At 39.6% G+C, this 19,069-nt stretch overlaps 2 protein-coding genes across 8 annotated transcripts in view; both read left to right on the forward strand.

Moving 5' to 3' along the window:
- Positions 1-19,069, forward strand: part of LOC134652818 (uncharacterized) — a 326,718-nt gene that overhangs the window by 158,413 nt on the left and 149,236 nt on the right. The gene's annotated exons all lie outside the window — the stretch shown is intronic.
- On the forward strand, positions 2,349-17,359 carry LOC134652832 (coiled-coil domain-containing protein 74A-like). Of its 7 annotated transcripts, none has more exons than XM_063508016.1 (10): positions 2,350-2,539; positions 8,400-8,568; positions 10,568-10,653; positions 11,312-11,433; positions 11,925-12,111; positions 12,552-12,679; positions 13,284-13,393; positions 14,754-14,837; positions 16,464-16,586; positions 17,039-17,358. In XM_063508016.1, the coding sequence occupies exons 1-10, from the start codon at positions 2,396-2,398 to the stop codon at positions 17,131-17,133; spliced, it is 1,248 nt and encodes a 415-aa protein (XP_063364086.1). In that variant the 5' UTR covers positions 2,350-2,395; the 3' UTR covers positions 17,134-17,358. The 7 variants fall into 7 exon arrangements, with proteins under 7 accessions (XP_063364090.1, XP_063364086.1, XP_063364085.1 ...); XM_063508015.1 differs by having other exon boundaries at positions 2,351-2,539; positions 14,742-14,837; positions 17,039-17,356; XM_063508017.1 differs by having other exon boundaries at positions 2,353-2,539; positions 11,925-12,060; positions 14,742-14,837; positions 17,039-17,354.

Raw genomic sequence — 19,069 nt, forward strand, 5'->3', positions numbered from 1 at the left:
ATATATAAGACATACAAAATCGGGCTAATTTCGCCGCTGTCTGATAAATAAGACAAAACTTTGTGTAACTTCGTACCCCCGCAGTAACTTTAGCAGATGGCGTACTTCAGCTCCTGTAGGAATGCAAGCAAGACTAAGTTTGAAACTGGTACTGATGATTCAATAGAGCCAATAGTTAAATCTGAACTAGACCTAGGTAAACCAGTTTGATGCCCTGAGAGTTTCTAAATCATGGTGCCCTCTCTCCCGGATTATCCATCAGATTCAATTGACTCCATGACTACTTAAGGATAATTATACGTATAAAAGAATTATTGACTAGGTTCTACATTGAAAAAGTAATTATAGTTTGTCAAAGGACTCTCATTTCAAACATAGGCAGAGAGAATCATACTATCTTTGTCTTACACTAGTACTAGCACCCAAAGGAAAAGGATAAGTATCTCTCTCCGGCTCTTTATTGTTCTTATTAACTGACAATTTGGTTTGACCAACAATAACAACTGTAGTGTAAGGTTTGGCGGTTTAGGAACACATACAATATCGAGTGTTGCTCTGCCGGCATTCTTGTCCTCAATCCATAGCACGTCTGATCTCGCAGGTAAAATCCTTAAAACAACAAACTGCGAGATCGCGTGCTTGGATGAGGCCAAGAATGCCTGGCTAGCTAAACTGCCAGATGTTCCACCTAGACCCGAGATGCAAAGGGCCTGGGACAACTTAGCTTGCACCGCCGTTATGAAATCCCTAGTTGACACTTCGTCGGGAAGGGACCGCGCAAGGCTCTTAGCTGTGTCCAGACCAGAGTCTGGACAATGGCTACACGCCTACCCATCACCCAATACCGGCACTTTCATCGAGCCAAACACTTTAAGAATTGCTATTGGACTCCGGGTCGGAGCCGATGTATGTGTAGACTACAGCTGCGCCTCTTGTGGGGCCCCTGTTGATCGCCTTGGCCACCACGGACTCGCCTGCTCCTGGGGCGCCGGCCGCCTATCCCGTCATGCCGCCCTCAACGACATCCTGAGGAGAGCGCTCGTCAGCGCCGAAGTCCCTGCGGCTCTGGAGCCCCAGATCGCAAGGGATGACGGCAAGCGCCCCGACGGGATGTCGTTGATCCCCTGGCGGATGGGCCGCGCGCTGGTGTGGGACGCCACCTGCGCAGATACGCTGGCGGCGTCCTACATTTCAGCCACCAGCAAACAGGCCGGGGCGGCGGCTGACGCCCGAGAACGCTTCAAGGCGAATAAATATAGTTGTCTCGGCGCACACTACGAATTTGTAGCCTTTGGCGTCGAGACACTAGGTCCGTGGGGAAGGGGGGCTCGGGGGCTCCACAAGGCGCTCAGCAAACGCCTAAGGCAGGCCACAGGTGACCCTCGCGCAGGCAGCTTTCTCGCGCAAAGATTGGCCATAGCAATCCAGCGCGGGAACGCTGCCTGCGTGATGGGCACCTTACCAAAGGCGCAAAATTTTGATAGGTATTTTTAATTTTTTAGCTTTAGTATTAGTTGTACTTAATTCTAGTTTTATATTCATTTTATAACACTTATTGTGCAATAAATTAATATAACAACTGATAAGAAACGACAAACAAACCTGCAAATGAATGACATCGACTTTATTTTCGGGCATGAAGGAAAAACCCCTCACGTTCTCTGAGACCCCCTGAGCCATCTACGATTTTTTTACAGACTCAGTTTAGTATACTGTATACAAAGCACTTTTATAATGATATTTTCTTAAAACTTTTCACAAATTAGCAGTCGCCAAACAATAGTCTAAACAAAATTTGAAATCCTGTCATATCTGACGTTTCTGACGTTTGTGTGAATTGTGTGGTCTACCGGAAATTTATTATGGTATTCACTGAATACTAATACTATTCAGAGGTACTCATATTAGATAATTTTAGTACTAACAATGTTTAAATACCGCTAAAATGTTCGTAAAATTGATTTTAGCATAAAATATTATTACTTCATATTATTTATTTCGTGTTTTGTTCCTTTTTTTTAAAATACTTTTTAAAAGTTATTGTCTTGACTTTTTTGACAAGGCAATGAAGTTGATTGATGTTGCTAAGCAACGCATCTGTTTACTGTCAACAAATCGTATCAAATGCGCGACTTCAACTTCAAATCAAAGAAATTGATTTTTAGACCCATGCGTCTCGCTTTTAAAATATTTTCCTATACTTACTTAGAAAGTAAATGAGTCTTTAATACACACAAATTCATGGTAAATTACTTAAACATCCTAAACATTGGTTACCAAACGAATTGCTACAATACATTCACTTAACAAGAGTGCAAGTTTTAAATAATATGGATTTTGTTCTTGTGTAAATTAATTATCATTTGTATAGTCAATTCACCGCAGCGTCGGAACCATGTTATTCACCGCCCGGCCTTTAGACGGTATGGCGACATTGGCGACATCGTCTATGCCTATGCAGCCTATATCAAGGCTTTTCCCGCAGTGGAGCAGAACCGCTATTTTAACTTACGGAGGAGTAGAAGATGAAGTAATTCAGGTGAGTACCTACTTATTCCTTGATTCTAATCTGAGGTTACATTTTGGTATGCGGTATGCGGTTAGGTATTTTTTTTTTCATTTATTTACTAGCAATCAATGATTAGATTACAAAGTTAAATGCATCCATGTCACCGATGAGCTAAAATTTCAGAAACCTACGTATAAGTAATTCCATCCCAATCGAAAACAATATCTGTACTTATAGTGCTGAGGTACCACGTACTTACTTACAACAACAGATCCTACATAATGTTGCTCTATATCGCTAGAATAATATAACGTGCTTGTCAATCAGTGAAATTCATGTTCTATAGGTACCTACCATAAAAATAAATGCGCAATTAAATATAAAAGAAACCTACCACCAGTAATAATATAATTGATTCGTCTCTATATGGGACATCCTCAGGAGATGGTTTGATATTGATAGTCGGTGTCTCCCAATTTTGTAGGTTTCCTTACTACTTTAGGTATTAGAACGTTATTACTAATCTGGGGGCACGGTAGTGCCCCCGCCAAGACGAGCAAAGCGAAGCGCAAGGGCACTACCTACCTTTTCTCGAAGTGCTTCGTCGTTTTTTTTGAACCCTCTTAACTTGGGTTTGGATTATACCAGATAAACAAAACTCTCGGGATATGATGTCAATAGTGGACTTATTAAGCATAAAAAATTTCAATTGCATAGCTCTTATACTTTGGATTTTATTAATGTCTAAAAAACCCCGATTTCGTCACTGACTCATTCACTCACTGTTGATCATCAAAACCTCTAGGGTACTTCCTGAAGTCCTAGGAAGCTGAAATTTGGTATGTGAGATAGTATTAGTCCACAAACAACAAAACAATTCAAAAACTTGAAATTATTAGCCCCTAAGGGGGTGAAAAGGGGGGTGGAATTTTGTATGGGAAATCGATAACCGCGGAACCGATTTCGTTGAAATTTGGTATGTAGATAGTTATTGTTATGGGGAAGGATATAAAATAGTTTCAACCCCAAAATCACCCCGTAAAGGTGAAAAGGGGTGGAAAAAGGCGTTAGGGGAAAAAGGGGGTTGAAGTTTGTATGGGTAATCAGTAAAAAGCAGATTGTATATAAAACATGCCCCCCAAGTACGTATTTCAGGATTTTTAATAGTAAATCACCCGCAACCCTTTAAATCAGAAGATTGTCATAAGCAACTTACAAAAAGATGTGTAATCCCACCAAAAACATTTTCATGTAAAATGTCGCCAAGACGAAACCATAAGGCTCGCACTGACAAAAAGTTATCAGATATCTTGTAGAGCCAAGCTTCTAACTCTACAGGCCCTACCTTCACAGACTCTACACCTTAGTCAAAATATGTGGCTTGGCCGTTTCATTATTACAAGAACTATTTTATAATAAAAAATAATGAATAGTGAATACATATTTCACCTTACGCCCATGTGACGAAGCGGCCAAGCCACATATTTTGACTAAGGTGTAGAGTCTGTGAAGGTAGGGCCTGTAGAGTTAGAAGCTTGGCTCTACAAGATATCTGATAACTTTTTGTCAGTGCGAGCCTTATGGTTTCGTCTTGGCGACATTTTACATGAAAATATTTTTGGTGGGATTTAGTTTACAGAATAGCAAAGCTATATTATTTTAATAATTATTTAAAACTTCCGCAATGTAACGGCTGCTTCAAAATCAAATGTAGGTATGTAGGTATACTCATGATTCTCATGAAAATATAAGCCAATATAAAAGTGGTATTGCTTGTCCTAGTCACTGCGGTCAGGCGTGGCTCACTCCGCGATTTCATCGCTTTGCTACAAGTAACTAAAAGTACTTACATCCGTTCCACACCAATTTTGGTGGCTACTTGGCTAGCCATAAGCCGCGCGTGGCGCTGTCGCCACCTAGCGGCCATATCTGTGCTGATCGTAACAGACGTAATGAAACTTGGAGGATACAACTAAACGGAGTAGCCATTAACAGGCTTTCCCCTCTGTCGAAAATAGGCGGCCAACGGTCATACACAATGTATGGACTGACGTTTATCTGACATGGCTATTTTTACGTTACGCATACATTTGACGTTCCCCTCCCCCGCAAAAATCGGCAGACTGTTTTGTACAGAAAATTACAGACAAGGCGTCTCCGTTTGATTATATCCTCTAAGTAATGAAACAAGTTGCCACGTTGCTACGTCCTTTATTCACATATTTACAGTTTCTTATATAGGCTTTAAGTAATGCTACTGTTATCTAGTTTACGTCGGGAACTGTGACATCTTTGGGGTGATTTGGACATTAAACTAAACATAGTCCATATCCGGCTCGAAGGACCACTTTGTTGGTAACGTAGCAACTTGTTTCATCAAGACGCGTTTTGTTAGAGAGTGAGTCTTCTGTACCTAGTACTATTATTTATTCTGTGCTGAGGTCATAAATTTTACGTTTTAGTTGTCTCTGGGGTATTATTACGCTGCATATTTACTTCAGTAGGCAATGTAATCCATTAACTCCATTATTTCTATTTTATTCTCTTCTACATTCGATGTAAAATATTAAATTAAATTTCCTGTGGCAGGGTAAAGGTCAGAGGTGGTAAGTAGGAGTGGGTGTAATGTTTTATGTGGGCGATCAAAATAATTAGTCAACATTTTACCAATTTAATTATAGGCAGTTGAGTTAACACTAGGTGAAGTGAACTTTATTCACTCCAACACAGTCCAAGGCGAAAGTTCACCGTATACCTATTGTTAATTACTTTGTAGCGGCAGATTGATTGTTATGCAGTTTAAAGTACCTTACCTTAGTTTATTCGTTTGAATCTAAGTTCATATCCAGCCGTTAAGTATAATAGCGTAGGTAATTTTCATAATTATGGTAGGCATATGACAGAGTTAACAATGAAACAAACCTATTCTAATAATATTGCTCTCATACAGTTTTAAAAGGTACAGGTAGGTAAATATGGATTGGGTATAAGTAGTAAGCAGGTATACCTAATACTTTGTATCATTTCGAGCGTTCAGTAATCAGTATTACAGCTTGTTGTATGTTACATATTTAGTTAACAATATGTTTGGAGCAAACATTTTTACCTATGTTTGTTTTATGAAGTAAGAATTTCCAAAAGCTATTATCGTCGAAGATGACTCGCAGAGCCATCAGCACAGTTGGCAGCGCGCCACGGCAGTGACAGTGAGTCAGCGATAGTGCGACGGAACCACCCGGGCAAATCACCTGTGTCAAAGGATAATCGTCCTTTCCGCCACAGATATAGAAGCTCCGCTATCTCCCTTTTTGTCCTTGTTGTTGTGTACGCCGAGTGCGGCGGCGCGATCGATACAATTGCACCCCGCCCCTTGCAACCCGGGCATTGGAAACGAAAAACCCGGATAACAACTGAAAATAATCAGCCCAGTTCAAGGCCGGTCGGAATAGCTTATTGCGAATTAAAGTTTGCACGGCAGTCGCCAATGTCGGTTCAGTGCATACGCGTCCGTGCCCCGAGGTAGACAACAAAGGTACACCTCGATACCGCAGCGATGGCTTCCAAAGTGCTGGTGCCGACTGGGCCGTTCACTAAACTGCAAGTAAGTACCTACCTGGATTTTAGAAATATTAATCGGCACTGACTTACCTGTGAAAATGAGAAATAGCATTATTTTATATGTACATTTAGCGTTTAGATCGTTTTTGTTATAACGATACTTAAGCCGCAATGTTATAGTAGTGTTTTATGAATAGGTACGATTAAAAAATATGAGGCAAATTTTATATATACGAGTAGAAAAAGGTTCAAAACTTCCAAATCCAAATAATAAATATAACTAAATACGCATTATTTATCACGTTCGTAGTAATGTAGGAGGTACACCTACCTACACCTACATGTACCTCCTACCGCTCCTACGTTATTGTATTGTATACACACGAGTAAAAATACACTGATATTTATATGAAAGTGTAAAATTATAAAAGAAGTGATATAAGTGCAAAGGTAATAGCGTCTGTTAAATGGGTCGAGGTGCAACACAAAGGAACACCGGCCGATGACATTTGGTATCGGAAAAGCGATTATTATGTCTGAGTTTTCCTAAAGATGCGTTCTTTCAATTACATTGGAATAGCTCGATGTTGTCATCAAAAACATAAGCATAATATATGCAGAGAACATTGGATTAAAACTGGTCGGAATATCATTAATTCCATTGTCTTTAATCTTTTATCACGGCTCTTTGTGACGGTATTTATATAATTATGTACTTCGTAAACAGTTTATTTATTGGCAAGGACAAGGTCATTGTCAAGGGTTTGCAAGATTCACCAATTTATGTCAATTTTAATTATTAATCAGTAACGAGTTCATTATAAAATAGAACGTGTATACATTATGCTAGGTTTTTTTAATAAGGTAAATATATCCACTTCCTTATTACATTTTGGTTGTTTAATATCACAGTAAAAATCAGTGCTTTATTAATTTACTAAACATTTTTGCGGAATTGATTAAATCTAATGTTCCGCTTTACCCATTTCTACATTATGCAGTAAAAAGTCGGGTGCTCCTCTATTCATGTTAATAAGTAGACTTGAGAAATTCATGAGAATAATATTATTACAATATCGTATTAAACATAATTCAACATGCAAAGCAATTAACTCATGCTACTTCGCGTTTACGACCTCAATGTTTGAACCGCCTTTTAGCAAACATTTGCATAATAGAACTTTTAATACACGTACTTAATTACATATACCTAGCGGTTTGTTACTCAGGCATTAGGTCATAATTAAACCTAGTAGTAATTTGAATAGCAAGTTTTCTAGTGCTTGATGACATTTAAGGAGTTGTTACAATTTAGGAATGATGTTATTTATGTTGCATAAATTTGGATTAAGTTCCAACTTTTTGCATATTCGATACGAGCCACATATTTTGACTAAGGTGTAGAGTCTGTGAAGGTAGGGCCTGTAGAGTTAGGAGCTTGGCTCGACAAGAGATCTGATAACTTTTTGTCAGTGCGAGCCTTATGGTTTCGTCCTGGCAACATTTTACATGAAAATGTTTTTGGTGGGATTTCACATATTTTTGTAAGTTGCTTATGACAATCTTCTGATTTAAAGGGTTGCGGGTGATTTACTATTAAAAATCCTGAAGTACGTACCTGGGGGCATATTTTATATACAATCTGCTTTTTACTGATTCCCCATACAAACTTCAACCCCCTTTTTCCCCTAACGCCTTTTTCCACCCCTTTTCACCCTTACGGGGTGATTTTGGGGTTGAAACTATTTTATATCCTTCTCCATAACAATAACTATCTACATACCAAATTTCAACTAAATCGGTTCCGCGGTTACTGATTTCCCATACAAAATTCCACCCCCCTTTTCACCCCCATAAGGGCTAATAATTTAAAGTTTTTGAATTTTTTTGTTGTTTGTGGGCTAATACTATCTCACATACCAGATTTCAGCTTCCTAGGACTTCAGGAAGTACCCTAGAGGTTTTGATGATCAACAATTAGTGAGTGAGTGAGTCAGTGACGAAATCGGGGTTTTTTAGACATTAATAAAATCTTAAGTATAAGAGCTATGCAATTGAAAATGTTTATGCTTAATAAGTCCACTATTGACATCATATCCCGAGAGTTTTGTTTATCTGATATAATCCAAACCCAAGTTAAGAGGGTTCAAAAAAACGACGAAGCGCTTCGAGAAAAGGTAGGTAGTGCCCTTGCGCTTCGCTTTGCTCGTCTTGGCGGGGGCACTACCGTGCCCCCAGACTCGTAGTTCATCACGATGCACGCGTTGCATCCTCATTAGTTTCTTCCAACAGTTGCACAATAATTTTTTTAATGCATTGATGTTGTCTTCAGGTGAAGAAATCGCCAGCTGAGCCGAGCAGTAGTGGTTTCGTATTGGCCGGCGATGCTGCCGCCAGGGTCGCGCATTTGGAGCACAGCGTGCGTTTTCTTCAGGAACAGCATAGGCTAATGCTTAGTGGACTTCATACGGAGATTGAAGCACTCAGGGAGAGGAACAGGGGTGTGTACATGATTTTTGAATAAGTGTCTGATAGTATTATGGTGGGTAGCAGGCAGACTTCGATTGGAGCACAATTTTCCCTGTCCGAAAATCTAGGATGTTAGCTGTTCTAGTATAGTAGTTAGATCTCTCTTTAAGATTGCATTTCCTGCATACAGTAAGGTAAAATGAAATAAAAGAAGAATTATTAGACAGAGCCTACCTACTGTTGACAGAATAGTGTATTGTTATTATGATTACATAGAATCATAATACAGATGGATAATATCAAAATGCACTTCACAAATCAACTTATCATGCTAAGAAAGATTGCGATAGAGATAGTGATATCTATTACTAGTAATACATAAACATCATAATTGCTTTTTACGGGTTAGACACAATTGATACAATAGCCTTTGTTATTTATACAAACAAAGGAACATACGATTGAGTAGAAGAACTTATTGCAGCGAAATAAGGTCTACATATGTCCCGTCAACCATGTCTGAAGATTGCTCTGAATCATCAGTTCATCACTTAAGAGTTCACGACGTTCACATCATGATTATTGCTTCATGATTGGAATAACGTGTCAAAGTTGTAATGGATCACACAATGAAAATATAATAATATGCAGATGATTCTCAAGAAGTCAAGACGATGTAAAGTGTATTCAACCACTGTCATTTTGTCCTAACCTAGTCCTTTTCTAATCATTCTATAAAAAAAAACAGTGTATTATGTCAAGTAGGACCAACCTTTTACATAAGTAATTCTTAACAGCGTCTTTGTTAATTTAAAACAGTTAAGGATTATGTAAATATAAGATGATAAACAATTATAACGACATAGTTATACGGTGTAACAGGGCTCAAGGCTAGACAATTAGTTGGAATGAAACAAACTTGCTTTTTTTATGTGATCTATTGTTGTGATTACGTCAGTTCCATTGAAAAGTCAACGCTGGATATAAGTATCTAAGAAAAAAAACGACAGATACACCAGTGCATGATTCAACTGCCAAAAGGTAGATAAATTTAAATGTTTTCAAAGTGCCTTGCTCTGTCATCTTGAATCCATTTGATCTATGTCTATGAATGTTGTCACTTTTTATTTTTATTTTCTAGAAGGTAAGAAGGTAAGCAACTGCTACGAGCTATGTAGTGATTCATTTTACCATGTAGTCCTAAGCTTAATTACTTATCCTACAACTAAACACTATTTTAGTTTCACTTCACTTAGAATACTAGTGAGTCATTTTAATCTAATCGAGGAACAAACAAATGACCTCGTGTTGGTATATTATAGGATTACTTATAAGAACAGTGCAACATCGCATATAAACGCAATACAACAAGTATGTTGGAGAATGGTATGTTGTGTCGGTGCGGTGCATACCTTGTTATTCAGAAATTATAATACGGGAGTTTGGCCATTTGCACTATATAACCAAGGTATAACAACAGGTGCTGGTAGCTGTATTATTAGTAGAGCGGCTAGTACAAATCAAATATTGTCTACCTCTACCTACCTGTTCATAAAGATGAAAACGCTTTAGCTATATCACTATCCTGAAAAATCTAACCCAGTTCAGTATGGCGTGTGTCATGTCATGGCTGATTAGCCTCGTACATTCACATATTGAGTCGATATCGATCCGAGTCTTTGAACTTCTATCCTGCTTAAATAATTATCCTCGGTGGGTTTCGTTAACGATTTATATTTCCAGAGACGAAATGCGTTTGTAAGGAGGTATTTAAATTTAAGGAACGATTTTGGGATTAGCTATGTTTCGTGATTTCGAATATCAAGCGTGTCGGCGAGAATATCTAATCCAGGATCTCAGCAGACAATAATTAATTAGAGCCTCGGTAAAATCGTAGTAGGTAACCAAAATTCTCGAAACTCATTGAAAACGGACTGATTTCTAATTAAAATGTTATATTTATTTTTTTACGTACCTACTTATAAAATAAAATGTTTTGTTTAAATTAGTTACATTTTGTTTTGTTAACAGATCTCCAATTTCAATTGATCTTCAACAAGGAATCGTCTTTGAAGGCAACACCGCCCGCTGCGGCTGAAAATACCGAGAACGCTGAGGTAGGAAAAATCTTTAGCACTTGCACTGCATGTGCTATCAAAATCGTTGCAGACTTATCTTGGTTTGACTCTAGCTACTTAAGTAAATGTCAAAATGAATGAGTTTTTGGCATTAGGTACCTACATTATATAAATAAATAAAAAAATGACGTAAAAAAATACTGTTCTTAAATAAAGCGCACATCAATTACGTAGACGCACCATAATATGTATTACGTTTCTCGTTACGCACGTTTATAATTTTTAAATGGACTCCGAGATATTTTGTCTCATACCAGTAAATAATTTAATTTCAGTATAAATGTTTTATCCTTACTATAAAAGTAAAGTTTATTATACATATAATAGGTAACAAATTACAAAATAGAATGTACTCGTGAGCAAGTTATTACTTAAGTAGGTACCTACTTAGTAATAACTTGCTCACGAGGCAAATTTTAAACTCAAATTGAGTTGATATTTGGTAGGTTTGAAGGGCGCCTCGGCGGAATAAATACGAAATCCCAATTTGGGACCTAGACGTTTTTGTAACTCAGGTTGAAACTTTTCATACACGTTGGGCTTTTGCCTTTATTTTTTTATTCTACCAACACATATCATCATAATGAATAAATGGAGATTGTTGCTATACTTAACCTAATCTTTTAATCTGTCGCAGGAGGCAAAACTAAAGGCCGAGGTGTCCCGTCTCGAGCGCGAGGCGGCGGCAGCGCGGGGCGAGGCGCGAGCTGCCGAGGCGCGCGCATTGCAGTTGCAGAGGCTGGTTGATGCTCAGACTGAGTAAGTTTCCACTATTTTCTCAGACATGTGCGATAAATATTATCTTTTTAATTAAGGCTCATTTGGTGCCAGAACTCGCATGCGAGTTTCATTACATTGCGTTTCAGTTTTATTAAAGTCCGTAATGTAACTAAAATCGCATGCGAGTTCGCATGCCGTCTAAATCACCCCTTATTCATGATACTAGGCTGCGAAACATCACGTGTAGGTAGGGTTTGCAGTCCAGATCCGAAATGTATGAAATTATCCGGATCTGGATCCGGGGATCCGCGGATCCAGATCGCGGAGGAAGATTCCTATAGGTACATTTCCTACGTGTAGGCGATTTAATAAAACAAGCCGGCAACGGATTATCATGCAAAATTGGCGGCCTAAGCCGGCAAACTTGCCCATCGCCGCACGTCGCTTGCGCCTCTGCACGCCTCAAGGCAACGTTGACTTCGGAGACGTTAGTGTGGGTACTCTCTAGACGGACTTTATGTATATTTCAGGAAACTCAAGTCGCTCTCCATCGGGCCGTGCGCTTGCGAGGCGTCGGAATCGCGCGCGGAGCTGCGCGCGCGGCTCAGCGACGCCGAGCGGCTCGTGCGCCGGCTGCGCGGCGACGCCGAGCGCCAGCGGAGAGAGGTACACACGGGCGGCTCCGTCACTAACCTACTGTTCGACGGAGCGCAGCACGTACGTCACAACCATGCTGGGGCGTTATAAAATGACTTCTCGCAAAAAAGTGTCGATGAAGTCATACCTTGAGTACCTACCTAATCGCATGTACCTATTGTGGCTCAGTGATTCAAAGAGAACATTCGCTGGGTCTCTGAAAATACCTAAGTACGTCACTTTCTTTCTTTATAATTATGAACTTAAGGGCGAACTTGTCCGTAACCTCAGGCGTGGCTCACTCCGCGATTTCGTCGCGTCACAACAAGTACCTAGGTACTGGGACCGCGTCGAGCACCAGTACGTTTACCTTAATGCATGGAAACAGTCACGCAACATTTCGCAGCATATTACCGATAATACAGTTTTTTTTTCGTTTGTCGATGTTGGTCCCCTGGGCGACCAGTTGCCCCAAGTACACTCTCTTAACAGTCCACTTAACTCTTCCGAAATTTATACAGCTGCAATGCATGAAGAATTCACTGCACGCGTCTCTCCGAGCGTCGGGGCTTGACGGCACCTACGGTTTCCACAACAGCTACTTCCCGCCTGTCAACGCGCCGGATTTCTGGAGGGAACCCAGCAGAGAGTGAGTACCTATCGCGTTTTTGGGTGAATCAACTTTTACTTTTCACTCGTTGCCATGGGTACGTTCCCCTGGGTCACTCTTTAACCTTTTAGACGCCAATGACCGATATATCCGCACCGTAGGTTCAACGCCTAAGACCGATTAATCGGTCACAGACCACAGAGCAACATCGACCTACGTGCATATACATAAAGTTCAACTTCAGTTTTGACACTTCAATGATGTCGCGTGGCGTCTGATTGACAGCTTTTGTGTTTGACACAGCGTGGAAAGGTTAAAACCACATTTTTAGGCATTTAAATTCTGCAAACACGCTTTTTTGTGAAACTTATAAACCCTTTCCATAGAGGGTCGTCTACCAAGCGTGTCAGAAGAAGTGGTGGACAATGTCTTCTAACGAACTATGCTACTATTGTCTCTTGGCTGACCGGACAGAATAACAACAAGAAATAGTTGGTCCACCCCTCAAATTATTGGTAACTATTAACTTCCGCCTAGACTTCAGATAATTGATAAAAACTATTCTATGGCCTTCTCCGGGACACATGTCCCCAATATACCCGAGTCAAATTGTGCAAGTGTTAACAGAGATTTTACGTTTCAGAGAGTACGCCAACTCGATGTTAGCACGGCAGCAGCGCAACTCACGGCGCCCCCTGACTTTACCCGAGTTGTCCGGCCAGCAGATACATCGTTCAACTGTGTATGCTAATCGTAAGTATCATTTATCATCAATATTGTGTTAAACTGTCCATTCTTTGACTATTAGAGACCAATATTTGGAAGGATGACTACCAAGAAGAAATATTCCATTAGGGTCTATCGCGAAATTTCGTTAAGGTCAATATGGGGGAGTGGCCTATAAAATTTATTGAAGACCCTTAATAGGGCTAGAACTATCCTATTTGTATGCGTACGTCGCGCAGACATGGTCAGAAAGGAAGACCTTCACTCAGTCTACCGACATTCTGCTAGAGGGGTATGTGTACAAAGTCAAGAGATGCGACGTACGATCTTGTTGCCGGCCTTTCCCACATTGACCATATCTGCCTCTCTATCGCTCGAATGACGAATAAGCAAGAGTACTAGAGGTAGATAACGAAATTTCGATTTTCCCAGTAGACCCACAGGTGTCAGTTTTATTGATGTTTTGACAGCAACTGTTCTGTCTCGAGGTTCACGTTCAATTGTGCTGTCCACTCTACTGCTTAACTGTTATTTCGGTTCATTCTACTTCTCAAATCAGCAAGTTGCATTCTTGTATACCTGACTGACCGTATGTATACCTACAGGGTGTCTCATTTAAATCGGTCAGTATGGGAAAGTCTGAAACTATAAGGCATACGAAGATCTGTTCTTAGGAACCATGTCATCGATTTTAACAAGAAAAATTGCATTCATACATTTAATAAAAAGCGGCCAAGTGCGAGTCGGACTCGCCCATGAAGGGTTCCGTATTTAGGCGATTTATGACGTATAAAAAAAAACTACTTACTAGATCTCGTTCAAACCAATTTTCGGTGGAAGTTTGCATGGTAATGTACATCATATATTTTTTTTAGTTTTATCATTCTCTTATTTTAGAAGTTACAGGGGGGGGGGGGGACACATTTTACCACTTTGGAAGTGTCTCTCGCGCAAACTATTCAGTTTAGAAAAAAAAAATATTAGAAACCTCAATATCATTTTTGAAGACCTATCCATAGAATACCCCACACGTATGGGTTTGATGAAAAAAAAAATTTTGAGTTTCAGTTCGAAGTATGGGGAACCCCAAAAATTTATTGTTTTTTTTTTCTATTTTTGTGTGAAAATCTTAATGCGGTTCACAGAATACATCTACTTACCAAGTTTCAACAGTATAGTTCTTATAGTTTCGGAGAAAAGTGGCTGTGACATACGGACGGACAGACAGACGGACAGACAGACAGACATGACGAATCTATAAGGGTTCCGTTTTTTGCCATTTGGCTACGGAACCCTAAAAACCTGCGAAAATATATTGCTTTTCCAATATTACTCTCAATTCCACAAGAGTAGACAAATTAACCGCATAGAATAGCGATGGTTGCAGAACACACGCGGCCTCGGAATGGGTACGAGAAGAAGAAGCAGGTCAACGGAGAAGCCGCCTGCAACACATCGGACGAACCTCCAGGTAGCTACATATCAGGGATGTTGCGGATGCCGATTTTTTGACATCCGCGGATGCGGATTTTTAAAGGCTCACATCCGCGGATGCGGATGCGGATGTCAAGATAGGTACATAAAAAACGTCAAATATTACATTTTAGTCATTTTTATTTCAAAAAACCGGCCAAGTGCGAGTCGGACTCGCGTTCCAAGGGTTCCGTACATTAAGTCCGACTCACGCTTGACTGCTAATTTCTAATAGGTTTATTGGCTAATGACTAAATTACCTAGCAGTCTAGCACTTACGTCGATGCTAAGACGTTCCTGTACCAACCTGTTCCACATCCGCATCCGCATTAAATCCGCATCGATTTTATGCGGATGCGGATGCGGATGTTGAAAATAATGCGGAAGTTCCGCGGTTGCGGATGCGGATATTCGCAACATCCCTGCTACATATAATCAATGGGCCCGATTCGAATTTTGTAATAGACATCTATTAGATGTCTTTTAGACATCGCCAAGATACGATAACGATATGTTTAAGATCTAACCTGTTAAATTTGACATTTCCGCGATTCTGGAGATACTCTTGAACGATTTCCACAAGATATTACTTAGAGATCTAATTCACATCTAATAGATATCTAACACGATCTATCGTAAAAGTGACATTGGTTGCCCGAATTGCGCTGCAAAAGAGAACTAGTTGAAATCTAAACTATAACGTATCTAGAATGGATCTAGTACGTGTCGTCTCTTGTGAATATCTTGAAGTTCGAATACGGCAGAATGTCTTGGGTTTGGGATAGTCAAAATGGGCTTCCAGTGTGTTTTAGGTATCTGTATTGGCAAGGTGCGAAGTCCGTGGAGGGAGAAGTGACGCTGATCGTCACAAACACAAGTAATCTTATGGAATGTCCGACATTAGTACTAGCGGCAGCCGCTTGAACTAATTTTACTCCATAAGATTTAACGTAGAAAGTCTGACAAAATTAGGGCAGCACCAGTCGTGCACCTAGCGAATAGGTAAACGGTATTGGTCGATTCACAAGAGCTGGTACGGATGAGTGAATGAAAGTACTTTACCTATCTATTTGTACCTATCACATTAACCAATAGAAATGTATGCGTTAGAGGGAGCAAGTGCTATTGCTATCTCATTCTACCGCATGGCTGCGCCCCTTGGAGTGGCCTGCGCTGGCCCATCGTGTAGAGGAGCCATAACTGAATAGGTACCGATACAGGGCTAAGTATAACCGCGAAAATCGAAGTTCGCAAATTGCGGGCATTTTTCTATGTCACCCTTAAAAATACGCCTTCATTGGAGTAAAAGAGAAAGATCCCCGCAATTTGCGAATTTCGGTTTTCGCGGTAGCTCCTCAGGTGTCAGTCGTACAATAAAACTAATGAAAATGTCATTCATACCATTCGTTCCACGTGCCACACGTGCCAGCTTTCGTGAATCAACCTGTACACGTATGCCTACCCATAATAGATACATAAAAAAATATATAATATGCAGTATGTGTATATACTAGGTATTAATAGTGTACTAGGTTTTTTAACTAGGTACTTATAGCACAATAGCCACAACAGGCCAGGATTTTTATTTTATTTATTTGTTGGTTTTGTTTTGGTTATATTTCAGACAAGCACCGTTTAGTTCCAATACGCACGAACGATACGAAACCCTGTTTAACGAAATTGGACTCTAGCAATAGATATCCAGAGTTGAAAATCGTTGTTACAAAAATGATGCCACAAGTATTTGGTGAGGATTTTTAATTTGTTTTTTTTTTTCGGTTTACTAACAATATTTTTAATTTAACACCTTTTTTATAAGTTTTATTTATTTACTGCCTCGTTGTAGTCGTTGTGCATGTCAAACGTAAAGATTACTAAAAAACTGTTAACCGGGGTGACTTTGAAATGTTGGGGTGACATTCAGTAGCAGACTTTTGATCTGTAGGTATAACGTTTGTCGTACCCGACAAGTGAGCCATATAATTAAAGAATAAGGGCTCCTTCGTGACAAAATTTTCCTTATAAAGAAATGGAGAGGAATATAGGTAGCGCAAGGATGTCTAACCCTTTATTTACGGTTACGACCGACCTTACTGTTATTATGTACATTACATATTGTTTTCATTAATCCCAACTATTGGCTTTCCTAGCCAATATTTTCTTTTGCAATGTCTCCCTTAACCTCGTGAATTGTTCCAGCGGTCCCCGGCCCCGGCGCGCCGGCGGGCGCGCCCGCGCAGCGCCCGCGGCAGCGGCGCGCGCACCGCAAGCACGCACAAACAGACCACACGTAATGCGCACAAGCAAACACAAGGACACTATTATAGGATCCTTCGATGTTTTAAGTGAACGGCTCGCCGAGTGGATGGATAATGTGAAGTAGAGCCTAGCTAGCACCGGTTTCATAATTTCGAGAGCTGTGCGATCTCCTGCCGGTTTTGCTTTCGTACATTCGGAATAAAATCTAGGTAATTTTCTGTCAAACTTCGGCTATGTGAGGTAGTGAAACTTCTTTACATGATAGTGCGTTTTGTATTCTGTGCATTCACATTAAGGGATTAATTGTCTAGTGACATTATTTATCCACAAAGCTGCCCAAAGACTGTAAAATTATCAAAGGCGAACCTTTACCTGATGCGACTAAGGCCCCGACGAGAGATTAGTTTTTTTCCGCAATATAAAATACCCATTACATTCTATGTATTGGAATATGTAAGAGTGAAATGGGTAGGTATTGTGCGATAAACTTTGTTTGTCCACGGGCTTCATTAATACATACTCGTACGCATTATTGGCCGCGCACCGACGACTAGCCAGGAATGACGAACAATGGCATCTAGTAGGAGGCAAACTCCGAACTAGAAAGTTATTAATGGATATACCAGAGAACTATAGCGCGCTAAGCTAAAAAGCGTATTTGTAAGTTTAATAATAAAGTAATTTATTAAAAAAAAGATCTTTACGGGGTGAATGAGGCAGTAAATAGTGGCTAATTTAGGCTAAACAGGAGTCGACGCATATCGAAATTGCTGAAGTCCTCAGTCCTCATCATACATAGTGTTTTTTAAGTCTTGAAATAACTTAAGTTCCGTTACGATTTTACGAGGATTTAAATACGTTTTATATGCGTATATATAGAGTATCGTTTGTCACAAATATACGCTAGTTGCACTTAAAAGTAAATTATAGCTACCCTTTACCCCTCATCCGGTTTGCCCCGTCTGATCTTGTTTTTATTTTGAACCATAAAAGTAATTATAGGACTTACAGATTCAACAACATCTGAACGTCATACGTCAATTGCCTATGTTTATTTACTGAGGTGCCAAGATTTTAGACATAATTATAATGCAATAACAAATAGGGCTTACGGTTACCGTAAAAGCTTCAAATGGCCAGCGTAGCGTAATCTTGTAGGAATATTAAAATCTTAGCGTGTTTAGATCTCAAGGTTGCCATGACTAAATAGTTGAAGAGAATTCGTTTAGAATCTAGTCGTTGTTCAAACGGATTTTATGCGATTATTTGGTCGCATTCAGTGAGTCTCAGTCGTCCGTGTGCCATAGCCCTAGGTCGCAGCCCTCACAAGTGTGTCAATATATAGATAATGCAATAATTTCAATCAAGTTTAATTACTATTGTATATGTGTAGCGCTCATGTTAACTTTGTTATATGTAATCGGAGTGTTCATATCGCTGTTATATTTAATTATACTATGAACCTACTAAAACCATTCCTGATTGCATTTTGTTAACTTTTTAAGTCGAGACTTTTGGGCGTCGGTAAATCCCGCACTCTGAATTTTTTTTATATCGTAATTCCCGTGTTGTTGGTTGCTCGCTGATTTTCTACTGTTTAGTCTGTTTACCAGATTGTATCCCGCTCAAAACGCCAAATGACGCCTTTATACGAGTCGATCAAAGTAGCCCCCTCATTTTCCAAAGTCACCCCATTTTATTGAAAGTACTTTCTTCCGAAAGTTTTTTTTTAAATACCAACTCATTCTTTTTCCTATAAGATGTCTATACTTAAATAAAACCATTGAAATGCTTATTACAAATTGTTTCAATGGTTTTATTTATTAAGTCTTATAAGAGTGAATAATATACGGTCCACAAATATAATAATATAACTGCCAGTAATATTACCTAGAATTGTATAAGTTTATATTGTTTTGTGTAAATGTACCCTACCTACATACATAAAAATAATATTAGTACCTATAGCCG

The sequence above is a fragment of the Cydia amplana genome, chromosome 12 (assembly GCF_948474715.1).
Source record: "Cydia amplana chromosome 12, ilCydAmpl1.1, whole genome shotgun sequence".
Lineage (NCBI taxonomy): Eukaryota > Metazoa > Arthropoda > Insecta > Lepidoptera > Tortricidae > Cydia > Cydia amplana.

Coding starts and splice junctions, on each gene's coding strand:
- LOC134652832 (XM_063508015.1), top strand. CDS start 2,396: ATGTTATTCACCGCCCGGCCTTTAGACGGTATGGCGACATTGGCGACA. Junction 2,540..8,399: donor TAGAAGATGAAGTAATTCAG/GTGAGTACCTAC, acceptor TGTTGTCTTCAG/GTGAAGAAATCGCCAGCTGA. Junction 16,587..17,038: donor AATGATGCCACAAGTATTTG/GTGAGGATTTTT, acceptor GAATTGTTCCAG/CGGTCCCCGGCCCCGGCGCG.